Here is a 22,264-nt window from a genome sequence, read left to right on the forward strand (position 1 = left end):
TGCAGTGTGTGGAAAGAATATATTTTTATTACCTATAAATGAGCATCTCAGAGGAAAAATAGGTTTAGCCAAAAGTATTTACTTTTTTCAGATATGGGATTCTAATAAATTAGACATATTTTTTTTTACAGTAACTGGAAAATAATTCATTGCTTTTCAATATTACAAGATCCAGTCTCATTAGATTACAGGTGCTGGTCATAAAATTAGAATATCATGAAAAAGTAGATTGATTTCAGTAATTCCATTTAAAAAGTGAAACTTGTATATTATATTCATACATTACATACAAACTCATATATTTCAGATGTTTATTTTGTTTAATTTTGATGATTACAAATGACAACAAATGAAAATCTCAAATTCATCATATCAGAAAATTAGAATATTGTGAAAAGGTTCAAAATTGATGGCCCCTGGTGCCACACTCTAATCAGCTAATTAACTCAAACCACCTGCAAAAGCCTTTAAATGGTCTTTCAGTCTAGTTCTATAGGCTACACAATCATGGGGAAGACTGCTGACTTGACAGTTGTCCAAAAGACGACCATCGACACCTTGCACAAGGAGGGCAAGACACAAAAGGTCATCGCTAAAGAGGCTGGCTGTTCACAGAGCTCAGTGTCCAAGCACATTAATAGAGAGGCGAAGGGAAGGAAAAGATGTGGTCGAAAAAAGTGTACAAGCAAGAGAGATAACCGCACCCTGGAGAGGATTGTGAAACAAAACCCATTCAAAAATGTGGGGGAGATTCACAAAGAGTGGACTGCAGCTGGAGTGAGTGCTTCAAGAACCACCACACACAGACGTATGAAAGTCATGGGTTTCTGCTGTCGCATTCCTTGTGTCAAGCCACTCTTGAACCACAGACAGCGTCAGAAGCGTCTTGCCTGGGCTAAAGAGAAACAGGACTGGACTGCTGGTGAGTGGTCCAAAGTCATGTTCTCTGATGAAAGTAAATTTTGCATTTCCTTTGGAAATCAAGGTCCCAGAGTCTGGAGGAAAAGAAGAGAGGCACTTCATCCACGTTGCTTGAAGTCCAGTGTAAAGTTTCCACAGTCAGTGATGGTTTGGGGTGCCATGTCATCTGCTGGTGTTGGTCCATTGTGTTTTCTGAGGTCCAGGGTCAACGCAGCCACATACCAGGAAGTTTTAGAGCACTTCATGCTTCCTGCAGCTGACCAACTTTTTGGAGATGCAGATTTCATTTTCCAACAGGACTTGGCACCTGCACACAGTGCCAAAGCTACCAGTACCTGGTTGAAGGACCATGGTATCCCTGTTCTTAATTGGCCAGCAAACTCTCCTGACCTTAACCCCATAGAAAATCTATGGGGTATTGTGAAGAAGAAGAAGATGCAATACACCAGACCCAACAATTCAGAAGAGCTAAAAGCCACTATTAGAGCAACCTGGGCTATCATAACACCTGAGCAGTGCCACAGACTGATCGACTCCATGCCACGCCGCATTGCTGCAGTAATACAGGCCAAAGGAGGCCCAACTAAATACTGAGTGCTGTACATGCTCATACTTTTCATGTTCATACTTTTCAGTTGGCCAACATTTCTATAAATCCTTTGTTTTTATTGGTCTTCAGTAATATTCTAATTTTCTGATATGATGAATTTGAGATTTTCATTTGTTGTCATTTGTAATCATCAAAATTAAACAAAATAAACATCTGAAATATATGAGTTTGTATGTAATGTATGAATATAATATACAAGTTTCACTTTTTAAATGGAATTACTGAAATCAATCTACTTTTTCATGATATTCTAATTTTATGACCAGCACCTGTATATTACACCCCTACTAAAAAATCACTTTAGACATTAGAGTTCCATTATGATTTATTTATTAATCTTTAACTGTCTTCCTCCTGAAGTCCCAAAATGTGACTCTTTGATTAATTGGTGGCTCTAATAATTGGTGTGTGCATTGAGCTAGTTCTCCGTGTTAACCTGAGATTGAGGGACAACCAGTCTAGGGTGTAGCCCATATTTTCCCCCTCCTGGGGAAGGCAACAGCCCCCCCGACCCTGACAGAGGAGCATTAGAAGACAAATGGTTTGATGAAACATAATAATGCCAAATATTGCCATCTCTCTTCTTGAGCACTAAGTTTCTTTTTAAGTCACTTTAGTCTGTCACAATTACTTAGGCGACTTGTTGTAAAACAAAGAAATACTAATAATGTGTTTTATCTACATCAGAGTTTTGAAGAATGACTATGTCTTAGGTGGGTGTCTAAAAAAAACTCAATAGAATGCACTGCATACATATAGGAGGACTGATACGTTTCAAGTTCTTCTCCAACTTTGAATTTCCAGGGAGAAATACTGTAAAACTTCAACTTATAAAAAAAATTCTGATCAAAATACATTATTTGTTACACTTTCTCACTATATAATAGACTGTAATACAAGGCAGAAAGTTGACTGATTGATTCCAAACAAACCAAACTTGAAAAAATTGTGTAGATCATTTGAAGAAGCTGGTTGATTGCGATGCTAATGGCCACAGAAATGTGGATCAGCACTTTTGCTACAGAATCACAAGCAGGTGTTGCCATGATTGCTATAAAAATAAGTTGACTAGATAAATTAGTGTAATGATACCTCACTGGCAAGTCAGACATCTGACTAGCAACAACATTTTTTTGTCACAGCTGGACTTGACTTAGAGGTTGCATACAGAGTTTGAAGAAGTGGAAAGACATTAAGCATAATAAAATGTTAAGATTTATGTGAGAATGATGCACCAGGATGCAGATATAGAGATGCAAGTGAGAATGCATGTAGTCAAAAAGTCTATTGCTTCAAGTCTATATTGCGTTTCATGGAAATTTTTATTTAAGAGTATGTAGCTGACAAATTGTCCCCTCATAGGGGAATGGTTGCTGTTGACCCTGTTGCCATTGCCTCACAGTGGTAAGTGTCCATGCCAATGCAGATACATAACTCAATGTTCAGTAAAGCATTTGATCTTTCTCTGCCTGAATTTCATGCTTCTATCTTTTATGTAACATTTATTTCACTAGTGATTTTCTGATAAGAAACATCCCAAAAGTGCTTGATATAATGCAGATGAAAAATAGTAAAGCTGAACTAACTGATATTAAATTGCATATTAGATAAATAACATATGTCGGTGTTAAGACAAACCTCTAATGTATGCATAACAATTATCCTCACTGATGTATGTTACAAGAACAGAAAATCTAAGATTTGTTAGAGCTGGAGAAAGGTGATGAAGACTGGGCAGCAGAATGTCTGAGAGAGTTCTGATTCTAAAACCTGTTTTAAGTCTCAAAAAGGCTCACAACTTTAACACTTGTGCATTTAAAATTCAAGCACTCTGGATGCTATGGACGCTCGATGTTAAGGTGCTCTGTTCTTTTCCTTACTAGCGACAGAAGGACTTGGCTTTCTCTGCTTTGATAGGTTGGAATAAATAGTTTTAATGTGTTTTTTAGTGAGAAAGCACACCCCAAAACATCAATGTGCAGAACGCTCATAAGGATCTTGATACTATTTAAATATTATGGCCACTTTTATAGGATTTAAAGTTGATTTAAACATAAACATTTTTATTGTGTTTTCTTTAAAGGCGCCAAGGAGGTGAATGCAAGCGGAAAGACGTTTACAGTTCAGAGTTCTCTGCAACTACATGTGGACAGAAATGATGATGGTGTTGCCTACACGTGCAGAGTGGACCATGTTGCTCTCGCACAGGCACCTCAGCAGGCCACCGAAGTGCTGGAGGTCCATTGTGAGTATACGTCCAATATGAAAAAAAAGGTTCTCATGGGAATAAATGGAAATGAAAATAGGTACAAAGGTTTTAAGTAGCACAGATTTCGGTGTTTATGGATGAGGAAAGCTAAGACTTGTTTATATATATATTTAAATATATATATATATATATATATATAGACATATATATATATATATATATATATATATATATATATATATATATATATATATATATATATATATATATATATATATATATATATATATATATATATATATTTTAATATATATATATATATATATATATATATATATATATATATATATATATATATATATATTTAAATATATATATATATATATATATATATATATATATATATATATATATATATATATATACATATACATATACATCATACTTAACAAGAACTAACTCAAAGTTCAGTTCACACAGATGAAAATGACCTAGCTCACATTTACTTTTTCAAAAATGAACTACATTCACAAACATAGAAATTAAGTAGTTCAAGTTTATATGCTAAATTAAGCCACAATCATACACAATATAAGAAATAAAAAATATTCGATGCAAGCCTTCATTTTGCCAGTTTACACAGGAGATCAGAAACATACAGGTACATTCAGGTTCTGCTGAAAACATCTCTATCAAAAATTATTTCTTACATTCCTCATTCAGTAGCAGATATTTCCCAAGATAGCTCAGATGCTTTAACTCCAAAAATTCTTAAGTAAGTTTGCCAATCGGCGTCGACCCGCCTTTGCTCCATAGACCCCCATAGACCAAGAGGTTTAGCCTCGCCGGAAGTGACGTATTTTGGCATGTTATCCAATCAGGGCTCCATTTTGTCACCAGTTACCTACAGTAGGCTCAAATGTCATCAGGGATTTCTCATGGAGACAGACAGGCAGAGTCCTGCTGCTCCAGAGCGGAGGGGAGATCGCTTCCGAGAGAGGGAAAAACAGCTGATTAATGCGCAATATTCTCATGAAATCGGTTAATTAATGACTACATTTATGAAGTTAGACAATGCATATTTTACCATTAATTTTGTTAGATTTCTTTGGAAGGTTTTGCCTTAGTAGTATTCAATGAGAAATCTCCATTCGTAAACAATAATTACATAATATCTAACGAACGGAAACAGGAAAAAAACATTATTTAACTATCAGAATAGATGGGATAGAAATACTAAGGCTTAAAGAACAAATATGGCCCTAAATCTTCAGCAAGGTTAAACTTATTAGAGATTATAATATGAATTCTGCAAATAAGAATGAATTACTGTGTTTAATCCTGGAGGGGAAACATTAATAAGACGTTGGCATCAAATCCAACTTAACCATGCTCTGGTAAAAAAACTCAGAAAACATCATTTGCAAAATGATCTTCTGAATGATGAAGCTCACTAGGCCTTGCAATAGAAATTCATAATGTTTTCACTACATTTTCAGGTTGTAAAGTACATTACTGTTTGTGTGAAAGATATAATCATATAAACAGTAAAAAGTCAAAATGTACTTATTTTTTTTTCTTCTTTGTTGTTTTATTTGCAGAAAAAGTCCAAGTTCTGTTATGATATGTATGTTAAATTAATGGATTTTCAATATTGGTACTTATAAAGGTGCTATTTGTCATAAAAGGCATTAGAACCTCTGTCTGGTTTAAAATTCTTCTAAAATGAAAATAACCCATCTGAATGAGAGGATAACATTTCTACTTCCTTTTTTATGTTAGTTTTCGCATAATTTCGTAAAAAGATGGTTCTATCGATATTAAAGACTTACATTACTGCTAACCATCAGTTGAAAATCTCTTGTGTATCCTAGATGCTCCCCGTGTGGAGATCATCAGATCTCCTGCTGTCCCACAGGAAGGCCAGAAATTAAAGCTGGAATGTGTCTCCAGAGGAAACCCATCGTAAGTCGATTTCATTCTGCATAGTTTGAGCTTAGTCTGTTCCATAATATTCAACATGCATTCCAGTTTTGAGTTTGACCTTTTCCAAACAAATTCTTATATAACAGACCTGATCCTGTGATGTGGACGAAGGACGGTGGTGAGCTTCCTGACCTTGATAGAGTAACTGTTGAGGGGAGGGAGCTCACCTTTACTTCACTCAACAAGACAGACAATGGCACCTACCGCTGTGAAGCCACCAACCACCTGGGGACCAGCAGCGCCGAATATGTACTCTATGTTTACGGTGAGTTGAAATTAAAGGTTCATATGCAGGTGATTGTGTTTGTTTTAATCACTGACGAAGGTAAACATAAAGAGTTATCTTTATAAAGTAAATATTGGATAATTTTCACCCATTTAAAAAAACAAATGTGTTAAAGTAACCAAGAAAGATGAAAAGGACATTTTTGATTCTGTATCCATATACATAGTGGAAAAAATGTTGCATAAACAGCCTCCTGATACCTCCTGATCTGAATACTGTATAACTCCAAAAAGTGATTAAGGATGCTATCTTTCAGAAGGGAAATATGGGCCTCAGGTGCCACAAACACCACCAGTGCCTTTCCTTAAATAAACCTTTGTCCCAGATCCTCCACAGCGTCATACACACACACACACACACACCCAGAGGGAAATGTATGAGGGAGGCAGAATTTAGTGCTGCGTTGTCAAGAATATCATGATAAGTAATTCGTGGTAACGCCAGAGGAGGTGGAGGATAAAGCGACTCACTGTCATGGAAAACAGATAGTTCTTTCTCTCTTCCGTTCCTGCTCTGCTATTTGTCTCTTGATATAAAGTAATAAAAGATACAAAGAGAACAAGCAGAGCAGTGACACTTGAGCTTTGGAGATTTAAGATAGCTTGTAATGATTGACAAAAAGGAAAGAAAGCATCTTTTAGAAGATTGATAACAGGTAACATTATTGTTGGTGTATTATTTCCAATAGTGTTACACATACTTAACTACAAGCCTTTTTATTTTCAGGAAAAAAATGTTTAAAAAAATCTGTTTGTTTGTTCAGTTATTTTTGTCTAAGTACTGGGTGAAAAGGGAAGCAATACAAAAAAAAGAAAATAAAAATCCTCACTTCAAGATTCTATGTCTTACTATGGAAAACTGTTTCATTCAAAATTAAGTAAATCAGTTACTTAATAATGCATAAATAAAAAGAAATCTTGAAATTCAATTAAATACTGTAAAAATATTTTTACATAGTTTTTCTGTTTTATTTCATGGGGATATGTATTTATTTAATGGAATATATATTGAAAATCTATCAATACCAGTATTTATTTATTTATTTTTTTCATTTAATTTTGAATGAAAGGGCTCTTCATACTGACAAACTGTTTGTTTGTTTGTTTTTTCAAATTTTAAGTCTTTGTAAATTTCATGTAAATTTAGATAGTCTTTCCTTTGGTCAGTTTTAAAGTATCATCTGCATTTATGACTGAAAAAAAAAATCTGATTTGAATAAACTTTTTAGCTATTATTATTGTTTATTTATATGTTGCATTTCAAACAAAATATTGCAAAAGTTATCTCATACCAAACAGTTGGCTTTGCTTGGCTTAATCATCTTGTAGACTGAGACCACTCAGAAGGCCCAGTTTGTGGGTGACCCTCAGTTTTTCATTTAAAAAAATTAAATCAATAAATAAAAATCAGCAGAAACTAGTATGTTGATATGTTCTCCAGTATATTATACTGTACAATTTGTTAAGTGTGTCATCAGCTGTAAACATGATCTGAGCAAAAAGAGGTAGTTAATGACAGACTGTTATGTCATTTACTTACATAAAAAAAAGATATTCAGTCATATTATACAGCTACTTTCCAATGATTCTAGCTGTAACCTCCATTAATTGAAAGCATAAAAATTAACAATTTGTGTAAATGCTATATAATTTTTATAGATAATTTCAAATGTAATAATGATAATTACAAGTATATTACTGTGCAATTAGCTAAGTGGTCTATTTACACTTTCAGACCTTGGCTGATTTTACAGATCATCTATTGCTGATGATACTTTTGACCTTTTTCTAAATTCATCTCCTTTATGGGAGCTCAAGTAAAGAAAAAAATGGGGTGGCTTTACAACCAGATTTCCCACCAATTTAGGAAAGACAGCTTTGAATAAATCTCATCATATTGATAAAAATGATCACATAGATGCAAATTAAGTTAAAAACTACTTTAATATCATGTGCAAAAATTGTATATTACCTAATATCTAAACATCTAAAAGCCCCTTCATTCATTTCACTAATAGACTAAATGTTGCAACTCTAGTTGAATAAATGCACTTTTCAAACACCATTGTTATGTGTATGCACCTGAAAGCTCTTTTAAAGGCCAGCTGAAGCTAACAGTTAAAGCAACCAATGCACATAATGACGCAGATGATATTAAATTGACAAATTTTCCTCCACAAAAAAGGCTCCTCGGTACAGCAGGGTCAAAGAGGCCTATTCAGATTCATTACTTGTTAGCCTGAAATGGCACCAAGTCTGTTTCTCCCCTTCATTAGTGATTAGCACACCTTTTAGCCTTTTACAACTGCCTCCATAATTCTTGAAAAATACCTTTTTAATGGTTCCCCTCCAACAGGGACACACTTTCTCTCCTACCCATTTCCTGCAGACATGCAGTTAGCTGCTCTGTGAGTCATGATCAAATGTCACCAAGACACAGAGGACGTTTGGCCCTGAGAAAGACGACCACAGCCAATTAAAAGCCCCTGGCTCACCATAAAATGCAGAGTGACATAAACATTAAAGCCAAGGCGATAGTGTAACCTCATTAACTTGGTCACACAATGTTTCAGTCCCTTTTTTCCTCTTTGGCCTGAGCAGGTGACAGAGAGAAACACTTTCTTGCATGAAGTAGCATGAACTCTGTGGTAATGATGACCCGACCATATCTTTTGAAAGCACCCTTGAAAATGTGTAATTTGCACAGAGCTTTTGTCAAAGTAATGTCTTCATTTGGTGGAATTTAACTTTCTGTCTTCAGAGACATTGGGCGGCATTAGCAGATTCAAGTCAAGGTTATTTCTGTTCTGTTCTGTTCTGGCCAAGATTATGACAATGAAAATTATTACCAACTAACATTGACTCTAGATTGTTCAGTGGTAATGATTTTATATATTAAGGAAAGTAACATTGTTGCAGGTTTTGTGTTAGAATAACAAGATTCAACACAGATATAAATAATGTGCAGGTGCCAAACCAGCACATATGTCCTCATACAGGCTTAGAGGCCCTACTAAGAACAAACAGGCTGTTTATTTAATGTTCCATCTTACAACTGGCCTTTTTTTTAAATCTATTTACTTTTATGAATTCTGTAAAATATTTGTATAATAATTTTGTATAAATGACAACATAAATATAATCATGCAGTTAGAACTCAACATTTGAAGCTGATTTTCCTAAATATTTTTCAAATGGTTCAATATTTCATTAAAGAAACATTTGGAAGTTGTTATTTGGGTCCATTGTAACATTTTCAATTCCTCCTTTCAGTAACATGACAATTTTTGACCATGGTTCCAAGAATCTGAAATAGATGTAAAAACAGGAAGGTTATTTCCTGCAACAACCAAAAAGCTATAATGTAGATACCGTCTGTTATGTATCTATTTGCCTTTTAAAGGTATTTTGTTCACAGAACAGATATGTTTCATAGAAAAAAGGAGAACTTAATGATTGTTTGCAAAAAAAAAAAAAAACTGTTCAGAACACAGCAATAGACTTGAGATGATGCTCTGGTCAGATTCCACAAAATTTGAAGTTCACTGTACGTTACTCTGGAAATACCGTTTCCAAAGTGACTTATGGTGGCAGCAGCTATATAGTGTGGAGTGTTTTTTTCTTCTTAGAAAGGAAAAGGAAACTGATCAAAATAAGGGGAAAAAAAGACAACTCTGGAAGAGAACCTGCTAGAAGCAGCATAAGCCTCAAGACTGAGTCAAAGGTTCATCTTTCTTCAGGACAGCGGTGATTAAGATCATGTTAATGTTTTAGAATAGAGCTTAATCGAGAAAAGAACCTGTGGAAACAGTTTTAAACTGTTCTTACAGTAGTGGCCATTGGAAATGTCCCCACTTTCCTTGATGGGCCTTTGGCTAGTCCCCTACAATTAATTTTTAAACATCAATCTTTGTACTAAAATATTCTTTCTGTCATGATTTGTGTACATTAAGATCTAAAGGGAAGCGTCATCTCCTGGTCATCTTGTGACTCCAGTGGCTGGGAGTTGGAGGGGACTTTGCTGGGAGTTGCAGGGAAGTGGGCTGCTATGCAGCTGGTATTTGACTGGGAAGGGCCGTTTTGAATTGCTGCTACTGTAATAGGCTTCCTCTACAATTTGACTGGGCTTGGTCTTATGTGCAAAGATGAATGGTTAAATTCTGTAATTGATTATATAATAAAAAAGAAAACAAAACAAGATTAATTGTTTTTTTAATCTTGTTTTGGGATGACTATGACCTGGCTTCAAGGTACATCCAGAAATGTCAAGAATATTGAACTGTCCCCTGTCTCCCGAACATCATTATGTTTGTATTAATTTGTTTTTGTATTTTTTTGTGTATATATGTCTGTTCGTGCCCTTCACCAGACGCCCCCACCACCCCGCCTCCATCCACCACACCCCCCCTACATCCCATCCCTCCAGATCCTACTGCTAAGTTAAGCACCCATGCCTCAGACCCCACAGTCACTGGCAGCAGAGGTACAGTAACACCCCACACATCTCAACAATCCCCTTAGCATGCCATTATATATTTCCATTTCTTTCTTGTTCTTGCATCTTTTCTTTCTGTTTAACCTTTGTCCCAATTCCTTTTCTCAACCCTTGATTGATGTCACTCCTTTAGAGTTTCAGTTAAACTTTTAAGCAACAGTGGCAAATCCACTGAAGATCCACAGGCTACATCTATTTTAAATATTCATTTTTAAATAGAGACTAAACAGTTTCTGGATCCTGAAGTATCAAACCACAGATTTTAAGTTAGATTGTTTGGAGTAAATGGGAAATGAAAAGAAACTCTATTAGCATCACATCTGGTTGAAAACTACCCACCAGTATCAATTAATGACCCTTCAAATGCAACTGGATTAGTGCAACTCTGTAAAATCTCATTAAAATATGTGCAAGGGGACTGAAGGGACGGTTTTGAATCAGTTGGTGGGAAAAGAGGAAATTGTGTCCATGCATTGTTTGGTAACATCCTTTCGTTTGCAGAGAGTTGGTTTACGCTTTTCTCCTCATAGACCCATAGTGTTTACAGATATTCACCCCCTCTGGCTTCAAGTTGAAATGACAACAGTATGATTTAGAGGTGTATTGTCATCTGGGGCAGGAATGTTATAAATGTTTCAGTTTTTTTTCTTTTCAGCAAAAAAAACAGGCCCTTCCAAGGGCAGATCTTACCTTCCTTCTCGTTTAAAGCTGCCTTGATATTTACTCTCATCTTGTTTTGTCATTGATAAGACTCCCAATTTAGCCTTTTCCATTACACTAGACAAAAATTTTATTTTCGTACTTTTGTATGTAGTGTCTGAACTGCAAGACTCAACAATGTAGCCAGGTTAACGAGGGCGTACAGCACATCACTCCCAAAAGCACACTAAGAGAATTCACCTGAATCGGTCTCTCACAAACCAATTAACAGAGCTAATAGAGGCAACTGCTAAATACAGGAAAGCTCATTATACACACTGGGCAATTGTAAGGGCATATATGGTAAAGAAATTTAAAAAAAATGATGTTTTCCTTTTTAAACTTGTGCAATTTACCTTTAATGTTGTAGTTTAGTCTCAGTCCTGAATACAGAAGACTTTACGGGGAAACCGAGCCCGAAAAGCATGAGGATACAAAAACAGTTTTTAAAGAAAATTAGTTTATATGAGTTTTAACAGATCTCTACATTACAGGACCCTTAAAAGAGGTCAAATTAACAAACTAAACTTAAGCTAAAAATCAAGGTTTTAATATAACAAAACTAAACTGCACAAACAAGATGACCTACCACAGGACAAACAAAGGAGTGTTAAATACTGGCTGATCAGACCATATTGATACACTGAGGAGGAGCAGGGAAGGGGAACATCTACACAGAATTAACTAAACAGCTTCAGAATCAACTTCTAAAGAATGTTAATAAAATAAGCAAATAACGAGGGCAAAAAGACCTTATGCAAAATTTGGAGAACAGACTGGTTGATCTTCCGTCATGGTTGACCTCAAGATGGTATCACCCAATCAGCCATTCAGTATTGGATTGGAGTGTGCCAGTAGAGTCCATTGCTTCCAGTTTATGGTACTCCCCCACAGCACCAGTAAAAGAAAGAACAAATTAAGTATTTGGCAGAATTAAATATAAAAAAGCTAACTAAATGTGCATACTACAATTAGACTTAATTCATTTTGATAGTTTTAAATCAAAATGTAAACAAAAATCAATGTATTTGTGCTGCAGTGTGAAAAAGTGTAGATATGTGGAGCTAGAACTGAGTTGACATTATCAATCTGGGATGGCTGCCATTCAGTCTGTCTGTGAAAAGGAGTGACATTTAGTACAATACTGCGACCTGATTGGGTGAGGAGCGAGCTAGTATCCGCCTTCCATAATACACTTTCAGCCAGTCGTAGCAGCGAATCGTGATGTTTGCACAACTAGCGGAGTAAGCTGATAAATCAAACTTTTTCCAAATCCTGTCAGAAGAAAAACACATCTTCCCCATCTAAAAATGCACAATTGCTTCCCTTTGCTACTGTTTTAAACGAGGAATTGTCACTATTTTAGGTAAAACTGAGGCAACTGCAGTATCGACAGGTGAGTCCTCCAGCGTAGCCATGTTTAATGCCCCGGCAAGACCCTTCTTGCTCTCATCATTCCTACATGTCCCGCCCCTCAAAACACTGCTGACATGTCTTAGCTCCAACCGGCTGGTTGTTACAAGACAGAGTATTACTGAGAGTCTTTCAAGATGGATTTGTTGTGAGACTGAAAACCAAGATCTCACGACAACCCAGGTTGCAGTGCAATGTTAGGGGTTACCGACTGTTGGGCCATCATTGTCCATTTAAATAAAGATTTTCACAATTTAAAACTGTTAAGCTTATCAGATGAATTATTCATCATATCTGCATCATCCATTTTTGTATTGTCAGTTTTGTAGGTCAGTATTATCATGTAATGACCATAAGGGAATCTGTTAACCATCGCTTGCGTCCACTCAAATACAGTAAAGATTTTATGAAGAAAATAACAAACAAAACGTTTCATAACAATTTTATTGGTCATCAGCAACTAACTTCACTTAATGAACTAACTTCCCTCTATGAAAACATGATTTTATCTATGTCTGATCCTTTTAGGTAGAGCTTTAGGGATGTATGCACTTGTGTGTTTGCTCTTGCTCTTTCGAACTGGCAAGAAAGACATTTTAAAATCACTATTTACAGTACTAAATTAGAAATTAGGTATGACATTTAGATCTCCTTAACTTTTTATAGCTATACAGGGATGTTTAATAATCTAAAAATCAGTGATAAGTTATATAAGTTAATTTGATAAGTTAATTTACTAGCTAAAATAAGTTAATTAATTTTATTACAATAGCTCCCATTCACAACACATATCTCAAGGCAATTTGGAGACAGTTCAATACAGACTGATTTGTTAAAAATGATATATATAAGGAAACCCAGCTGATAACATGGAGCCACTGACTTTCAGAATTCGCTCCTCTTGGACAAGCGTGTACAGAAGGACACGAATACTTTAATAATTATTCAGAAATTGATACTTTCACGCGTGTTAATTATGGTGATTATGTGCTTAGAACTGATGAAAGATGACCTTTAATGTTAAAATATTTCATCATCAGACACAAAAAAATCTGATTTGTTAGATAAGGCCTTGTTCACTTGTTTTTCATTTAATATGATTTACTTTTTCAGAGGGAAAATCCTTTAATACTAAAATTAATTTAAATACTTTTATAAAGTCTAAAAAACTGTTTTGCAGTTAAAAGACTAAGTTGAGTTACGTTGGGTAACTAAGCTTCGGTACTGGAAGCCCATAACGGGAGCCTCCGGATTGGCATGGGCAACTCCAGTCGTCAAAGGCTGGTGTTCAGACACTTTTAGATATCTCCCTTCTCCAGCTCACCTGAATGATCACCAAGACTCAGGAAAACCTGCCTCCTGTGATGCAACCTTTTAATTGATGTGTGCCAGACCAAGGACACATTTTAAAGCTGCAGAACACCGGGCCTCAAAGACTGCAGTTGCCCATACCTGTAGTTTATAACAGACGTCTTGAATTCCAGCTCTCCAAGTCTACTGACCTGTATCTTTTAAATGTCTCTTAGCTTCCACACAACTAAATAAAATGGCAGCATTAGCTCCTCAGTATGCATTCCAGTTCTATAGAATCTTGCAAATGACCTGATTTTTTTACTTAGACATCACATCCAAAAGGTGTAGGACACCCGACCTCAAAGACTGAAATTAAAGATTCCTGCTGGAAGGCACTGCTGTGATTTGAGAAGTGTGGGCATTGTTTCCCAACAGAATTTGCCTAAGGAAAAATTTAAAAAGGGAAACTGAGAACCCCAGTGAGTATACTGTACGACTCTTAGGCACGCTCAAAATCAAGTGCGGCTATGACAGTAATGCTGAGTGCTTTAAATATAGTGTTATGCCACCTTCATCTATATTGCTTACAATTATTTTCAAGATTTGTATTTAACACAACTTTCAGTGAGAATTGATATGATATAAATTGATAGATAAACTATTTTCAAAATCCCTGTTTCTTTTTTCCACAAGACATCCAGTTAATTGTGTGGAATAGTCATTTACCTTTTTTCTCTCTTCCCAAACAGATATGTACATTGTAGATGTATTTTTTCCAACCATTGATACAATTAGGATTTCCTTCAATCTACCCTGACTGTTGCTGTCTCAGAATAATCTTACCTAATTCCCCCTACATGTTTGTTGTACCTTTTCCTTAGTTTCAGTTTTCCCTGCACACTCCTCAATCTACCCTTTTTCTAGCTGTAGATCTTGTTTGATAACTGGCTTTCAACACGATGTTGGATGTTCATCACTGTACTTTGTTTTTGATTTTTAAGGGAGTTCAGGGAGGCAAAAAATTTTTAGCTTTTCAGATGTATCTTGTGGGAATCTACATATCTGAATTCTTTACAGCATCCTCAGTCACAAGATATCCCCCTATCTGTTTTCAGCTGTCTGCATGATTTATTACTATTCTTTTTGCACCCTTGGGATGAAAGCAAACGTCTGAGGAGCTGTACAAACCTTCAAAATGTTTTGTCTGTTTAATAAAGTCTGTGTGGAGAAAATACACGTTAGGGCTTCAGCTCTATAGATTTTATGTAAAATATTTGCATATATTAGTACAACCTCTTTTAAGAGTGATATTTCCTTTAGTGCCCTACTTAAACTAATTCAGCTTTTTCAACAATAAGCACAAGATGAGTCAAACTTAAGATGACACCTTTTTGCATCATAAGAAATTAAAGTGTTCAGAGGCTCCATAATAGGACATATAGACACAAATAATAATTCATTGGAGGAAACTGGTGCAAAACAATGACCCATGTATTTGGTGTGAGGTATTTACTCAGGAACCTGAGTAATGAGGAGACAACTCATGTATATTCTTGGCAGTAAGTTTCAAAGCAGGGATGCAGATACTTGAAAACTAATACTGCAGTCTTACAAAATCCCTCTGTTTAGCAGGAGTTTTGTCTTTTGACAAATATGGCTTCCTTCACCTCTCATTCAGAGGGGTGTAGGAACCTCTATTATATCTGTCCAGATCTGAACAGCCTTGCCTTCAAAAGTGTGCCCTTGTGTTTTTTAGACTCAAAGGGACTTCTGAATGTTGCCCCGAGCATCTGGCTCTCCTGTGCTCTCTTCCTGTCCAGTAGCTGTTGCCGTTTTCCAAATGTTCCTGATTTGTAATTCACCTGGGAGGAAGGGAGTCTTATTGTGCTTTAAAATAGCAGGTTGCTCAAGTGCGAGCTGCTAGAATGGACAGAGTCCTAGATAGGTGTTAAAAAAAGTCCAGTTGTGTAGATTCAAACCTTCTTGTCATAACTCAGATTACTATGAACTTGCAAAAGCATTAGAATGCTTTATCTTTTTTACTGTAATGTATTACATACACATTTAGAAAAAAGTTTCAATATTTACCAAAATCAGCTTTACATTTTTAATTTTTTTGATCAGAGCACAAACATTTTAACCTGACAACAGCCAGATGCATGTCTCGCTCCGCCTAGCTCCACTCACATACATCTGGGAACCCGCCATAGGAATTGCCTTTACTGAAGGCTGGGCCTTATCAAAACTCCTTGCATATGATTGGATAAGCCACTTGTCTGTCATCTTTATTGACGTGCTATTTCAACCACTCACACCGAAGCTAACCCGTGACGCTGTGAGAGGAGGAGCCATTTGGTAGATCAAGCTCTTGCCAAATCCAGTCGGTAGAAGGGCGAAAACATCGTTTCCACCAACAAAAGCCTTCAAAGCCGTTCTCTGATGTTCTTTTAATGAAACAATATCAGATAGATTGGACAACACAGAAGAAATAGCAGCATCAATGCTAACGCTTGCTTCCTCGATGCGAGCCGCCATTGTTGTTGGAATCTCACGGTCGCTTCTCCACTCCAGGACACACCCGCCCTGCGTCCTGATTGGACAGACCATAAATTTGGTTGGGGAAATCACTTTCAATGAGCGGGTTCCCAGATGTATGTGAGTGGAGCTAGGCGGAGCGAGACATGCATCTGGCTGTTGTCAGGTTACAAACATTTCTCTATACGAGAAAAAAAAAAAAAACTTTCTCCTAGCTGTTCAAGTAAAGCTAGTGAAGTGTAAGGCCTTTGCATACATTCTTGCTAATATTTTTTTTGTTTTTAATGGAGGAGAAGAATTCAAGGCTTAGATGCAGTATCTCCCAGTGAGCTCCAGGATCAGTTTCTCTGTTTTCATGATTACTGAGCTGCAAATTTCAAACTTCAACATCTGATGTCAATGCTCTTGGCTCGGTGGACACCGAACACTTCAGGATATTGGGCTAAGACAATCCAATATGTTTGATTTCTCCGATTATTGGTTCCTGGAGGCTCCCAGTATCAGGGGCTTTCCAAGGGGAAAGATCGAGCAGAAATTGACACGGTTATCTTTCTGCTTGAACCAGCTTTAATTAATCTTATATATTCCAGTGCAATAAGCATGTAGTCTATTCAACTAAATTAATTCATTGTATTGGATTGGATAGGTTTCAACTGCATTAACATTAAAATGCATTCTGTATAACTACAAATGACATACATGGGCTTGTCAAGTGTCTTAAAAAAACATTTTTTCCTTTTATTTTATTTTTTTTTTTTTCTAATTGAAGGGAATTAAATAAGATTTAAAAATAAACAAAACTTGCATCGCAAACATAAGAGTGTTAATACATAAAAGTTATGATTCATTAATGGTTTATGAAAAACCTGAAAGTAGCCTGATAGACAAGAATTCAATATGCAGATAGACTATTTAACTCAAACTCAAGATCCAACAAGATAGGAAACAATAGCATGACAGAGGATAATGATCAGACAGACATGAAAAATGCTAGTCCCTTGTTCTGTTAATATTCCTCTTTTAAACACATGTACATTTTCAAGCTTGTACAATCTAAGCTACAACCAATCTGAAAGGACTTTTTTAAAGAACATATTGCATATCCTTCAGGTTCCAGGGGATACATTTTGGGTAGAAAAGTCACAATTTGTGACTTAAACATTTCAACTTAACCATGTGACGATGGAACTGAGTCCAATAAATATAAAACTCAAGAAAAATTTAAAGTTGACATATGAATATAAAGTTGACTTTTTTTATATCTCTCTTGCTGAAACTCTGATTGTCAGTATTATTTGGGATTAAATTCATGTTCCATTTGATTGACATTTAAGAGCTCTCATTTTAAACTTCTCATGAAGACATTTTAACTCTAGATTCATTGACTTTATTTGAAAATCTATCTTCCACAAAAAAACATGCATCATTGGGCCAGGTCTGATTCTTGTTGACCCTTAAGAGTGCATTTGGTGTAAACGGTTTGAAAGACATGTCTCTTATCATCAGAACTCCTGTAAGGGCCGATGCACGGAGGCAGCATATGATTCACTTTATTAATGAGGTGTTGGCTGGTATGGCCAAGACTCACACTGCTTCAGTAGCATGGCCAGCCTTAATAGGAATAATAAGTCGTGCTCTGAGTATTAAGTCTATGTGGTATAATCAGACCTTCACTGGCATGAACACGCAAATACATACAGTCAGATCCACATTCTCTTCCCTAACAGCAGTTCTCTACCAAATGGCCTTTTTTGGTTTGTGAATTAGTTTTGACCCTGTGCAGCTCAGAGGTTGAATCGTGCACACAGGTTTCTCTTGTGTTTAAAATATTTACAATTCACTTCCCTTAATATGCATTTGCGTGGGTAACCTTGGTCCCTGTAGCCTTTTATTGCTTTGGAAAAAGGACCAACTGCAGAGACAGCAGCAATTATTCATGCCCCAATGTCTAGTCCTGTGGAGAAGAGCAAAAAAAATTTAAAATAATACCCATCTGAAACCTAGCAGGGTAAAAATTCTCTTTTCTGAGTCCAGTATCTGTTACTCACGAGAAGCTCAAGTGAAACATTTAGATGTCAGGCAATCAAAATTATTTTGGTAGAGAAAACTATCCTGGAGGCTCTGTTTAAATAGTAAGACATCAAAATACTGCAAGGCAGCCTTAATTCTCTCTCATAATTTAAAATGGCCGGTTTAAAAAAAAAACTGAGCCAAATAAAAAAAAATATCAACAAATGTTTACCGCCTCTAATAATTATAAAGCAAAAAATCTTTAACTAAATCTATATTTTATTTAGAAAGCATGATACCATCCATAAAAGGGAAAATCCAATCAGTAAGGTCAGTTAATTTAATAAATTATATTAATTAAATTACAATTTGTTCTTTTTTGTTAATTTGGTAAATTATATTTAGTAATCTATACCATCTTTAAGCTCAATTTTATAAGTATGAATTTGATCTCAAAACCCATTCTTCAAAATGGAAAATAAAATGGAAATAATGGAAAAGGAAATAAAAACATACAAGAAAACATTGCATCGCTCTCAGTTAGTCAGGAAATGTTTGTCTCTGAAAACAACTGCAACTTCAAACAAAATCCCTGGATGAGAACCCTAGTCTATTTGGACACTGGACATTCTGTGCAGGACAGCAAAAAACTGTCCCAAACTGTGTTGTAGTCAGGTCTAATCAGTACAGTAGAACTTCATTAAAGTGTAGTGACTTTGAGTAATTCAGTTGTTACTACAACCATTTTACCCACCTGGAGTTATGAAAAAATATTAGACCACCCTTGTATTTTTAGCTTGCTTTTCTAAAATATTATTTGAGGACCTTTTCGTTTTATTACCAAAATACATAATAACCTGTTTCAATCTGCTTAGAAGGAAAAGTTAGTGGAAAAAAATGTATCTCCATACATTAGAGATTAAAACATGAAGTTTCTTAAATGCTCCTTTAACTAAACTCTGTGTTCATTTGAGACAAAAATTAAACACTGGCTTGTGAATAGGTTTTAAGAAGGTTCTTCATCTATTTAACCAAATCATCAGGGAAAATGTATGATTTCATTTTTTGACACCTTTTAGTGGGTGTAATCTGGGTTGGTTCGAGAGAGAAAAAATAAGGCTTGTACCATAGGAAAATGTATATATTTCCCAGGGATATTTTTATATCTTAAGCCTCACATTTACATTACATCTCTTAAAGATTGAGGACTAACCTTTTGTTAAAACCCAATAAGGAAAGGGACATTTTTCCTTCCTTGGAGGGATTTTCTAACTACTTTATACCTCTGCTATTGATCCTGTTTTAAAATGGAGCACAAAGGTTAGATTGTGTGATGAGCAAAGGAAATATTTCCTTGAGGGCAAGTATTCAGGGCAGCTGGTTAGTGCCTGTGTTTAGTGGTGAAATGGTGAAATATTGAATAATGCTGACCAGTCATTCTTTCTTTGCACTTACACACCTTCAACATAAAAGCTGTGAACCACAGGAGAAATTAAAGTGTAATGCAAAGGTCTTTTCACTTATTGTTGGCTGGCTTATTGATGACCTGTCACTTTACCTCGCTCTGGGGAAGAGTTACAGCAACACTTGTAGTAAAGTGTTGAACAGAAAAGGTAAAATCATTAGATCCTGAGGTTAGTTTATGAATTTCACATAATGACCTTTAGTTTCATTAAATCTCAGTGGCAACAGACTCTTTGTGGAGGATTCATAAGGACACAGCAGTTTGTTTCATTAACATGAACCTCTTCGTCATGCTTCATTTATTTCCCTCCCTGTTCTTCCCAGTGAGAAAGATGAAGTTAATGTCTTTCTTCAAAACCAGTCTCATCTGTAAATCCCTCAACAAATAGATTTTTCTTTCTTTTGAGTATTATTACTTCACTTCCATTATAGTTTACGATAGAAATACATAAAGAGTAAAACCAGTAAATTCAGTCCCTCGGTTTTGCAACTCCTGTTATTTTATCCTCCCACCACACAATCTCTTTCCACCTCCCTCCCTTGAAAGTCAAGTTAAATACATTTTTTATAAAGTTCAATTTTACAACAGAAATAATTTTGGAATACATTTTCTCTATATATATACGTGTTGGCTTTATCTTAAAAATATTATACTATAAATCTATATTTACAGGAGTTCTAGTTTCAGCAAATGACCGGAGGGGTCTGGTTCCTTACTTTTTGCGGCTGACGTGGTTCTGCTGGCTCCTACCTGCCAAGACCTACAGCATGTGCTGGGGTTGTTTCTGGCCAAGTGTGAAGCGGCCAGCCTGAGAATCAGCTCCTCCAATTTTCCATGAACCTTAACCAGAAAAAGGTGGCTTGTCCCCTTCAGCTTGGAGGAGAGTTCCTACCTTAAGTGGAGGATTTAGAGTATCATGGGGTCCTGTTCACAAGTGAGGGGAGAATGGAGCGGGAGGTCGATAGACGGATCAGTGCGGTTGCTGCTATATATGGACACTGCATTGGTATATTGTGGTGAAGAGATTGGAGAGCGAAAAAGCAAAGCTCTCAGTTTCCGTCTGTGTTCCTACCCTTACTTATGGTCATGAAATCTGGATCACGATCACAGATACAAGTGGATGAAATAAGCTTTCACATTTCCGGTGAGAAAGCTGAAATTGAGATGGCTGGGCACTCCCTTAGTGATTGGATAGGGCGAGTAGCTCGGTCATTAATGAGAGGCTCAGAATAGAGCCGCTTCTCCTCCACATCGAAAGGAGCCAGCTGGATGGCTAGGACATAATTTACGGATGTCACCTGAATGCCTCCCTGAAACGGGCTAGGGGATGACCCAGGACAGGCTGAAAGGACTATTTCTCTCAGCTCTGGCCAACAATAGGTTGGCCAGAGCTGGAGGAGGTGTGTGAGGAGAGGGAAGTCTGGGAGTCTCTGCTGAGACTGCTGCCCCTCTTGCTTTGTACTCTTCCTTCCCATAACTGGTTTTGCACTATACTGGGAGGGGCAACGGTCTTAATTTGACACAAACATGATGAGCAGAACAATCCAATCTATGATGTTTAGTGATTCTTTTTGGCATTTGTTGCACTTTGGGAAACACATTGATATTTTTATCTGTGAAAGGTGAAATATAAATAAAGTTGACTTACTTATTTAGGGGTGGAGCAGTAGTATGAGGCGGGGGATCTTTCCACTGTGTTCACCAGAGACAGAGGGAAATGGGGCCATGATGTAAGGTACTGTGTGAGATGCCAGCAGCCCTGAGCCGTACCAGTTTGATGTGTTCTAACATAATGTGTTTCTTGTGGGTACTGTCAGTGAATATCTAAACAATCCATGATAAACAAAAAAATCTTAAACTTTACGTCTTGTAACCCCTTGAAGCAAACATGATTGCTAAATCATTATTTTAGAATAGACAGATGAGGCCCACTCCATTTGTCCAACTTAAAAGCATTATCTCTTATTTTATCATTTTTCTGTTCAAATTGTATGTTTTTTTTTTCCAAAAGCTTGACAGTCATGGGACTGACTGACACAAAACTAATGTCAAATGATGAAGACTTGTTTTTGTTTACTTTCAATGCATTTTCCATTTTTAATACCATGTACAGTGTAGGTGTAAATTCGCCAAGAACAGCTGCCCAGGGTAGAGCTGCTTACATCATTTCTCCCTTCGTGAGGTCATATCTCCTGAAAAGGCCAATAGCAAAAATCAGATGCATTAAACAGTTTTTAAACTGAAGGAGTTGCCAAACACACAATAATGCACGATTTCAACAAATATGTAGTTAATTGTCAAAATAATTCCTGGAACCCATAGATAACTCTATATGAAAATGTC

At 36.2% G+C, this 22,264-nt stretch overlaps 1 protein-coding gene across 3 annotated transcripts in view; it reads left to right on the top strand.

Moving 5' to 3' along the window:
- The window catches only part of cadm2a (cell adhesion molecule 2a), a 328,952-nt gene that overhangs the window by 289,224 nt on the left and 17,464 nt on the right, over positions 1-22,264 (top strand). For 2 of the 3 annotated variants that reach the window (XM_038274035.1, XM_038274036.1), the window contains 4 exons: positions 3,615-3,776; positions 5,615-5,705; positions 5,813-5,991; positions 10,381-10,494. In XM_038274035.1, coding sequence (XP_038129963.1) covers positions 3,615-3,776; positions 5,615-5,705; positions 5,813-5,991; positions 10,381-10,494 — 546 coding nt within the window. The remainder of the gene's footprint in view (positions 1-3,614; positions 3,777-5,614; positions 5,706-5,812; positions 5,992-10,380; positions 10,495-22,264) is intronic. The other variant, XM_038274037.1, reaches the window with a different exon arrangement.

The sequence above is a fragment of the Cyprinodon tularosa genome, unplaced genomic scaffold, assembly GCF_016077235.1.
Source record: "Cyprinodon tularosa strain WSP-4 unplaced genomic scaffold, ASM1607723v1 ctg9, whole genome shotgun sequence".
Taxonomy (NCBI): Eukaryota; Metazoa; Chordata; class Actinopteri; order Cyprinodontiformes; family Cyprinodontidae; genus Cyprinodon; species Cyprinodon tularosa.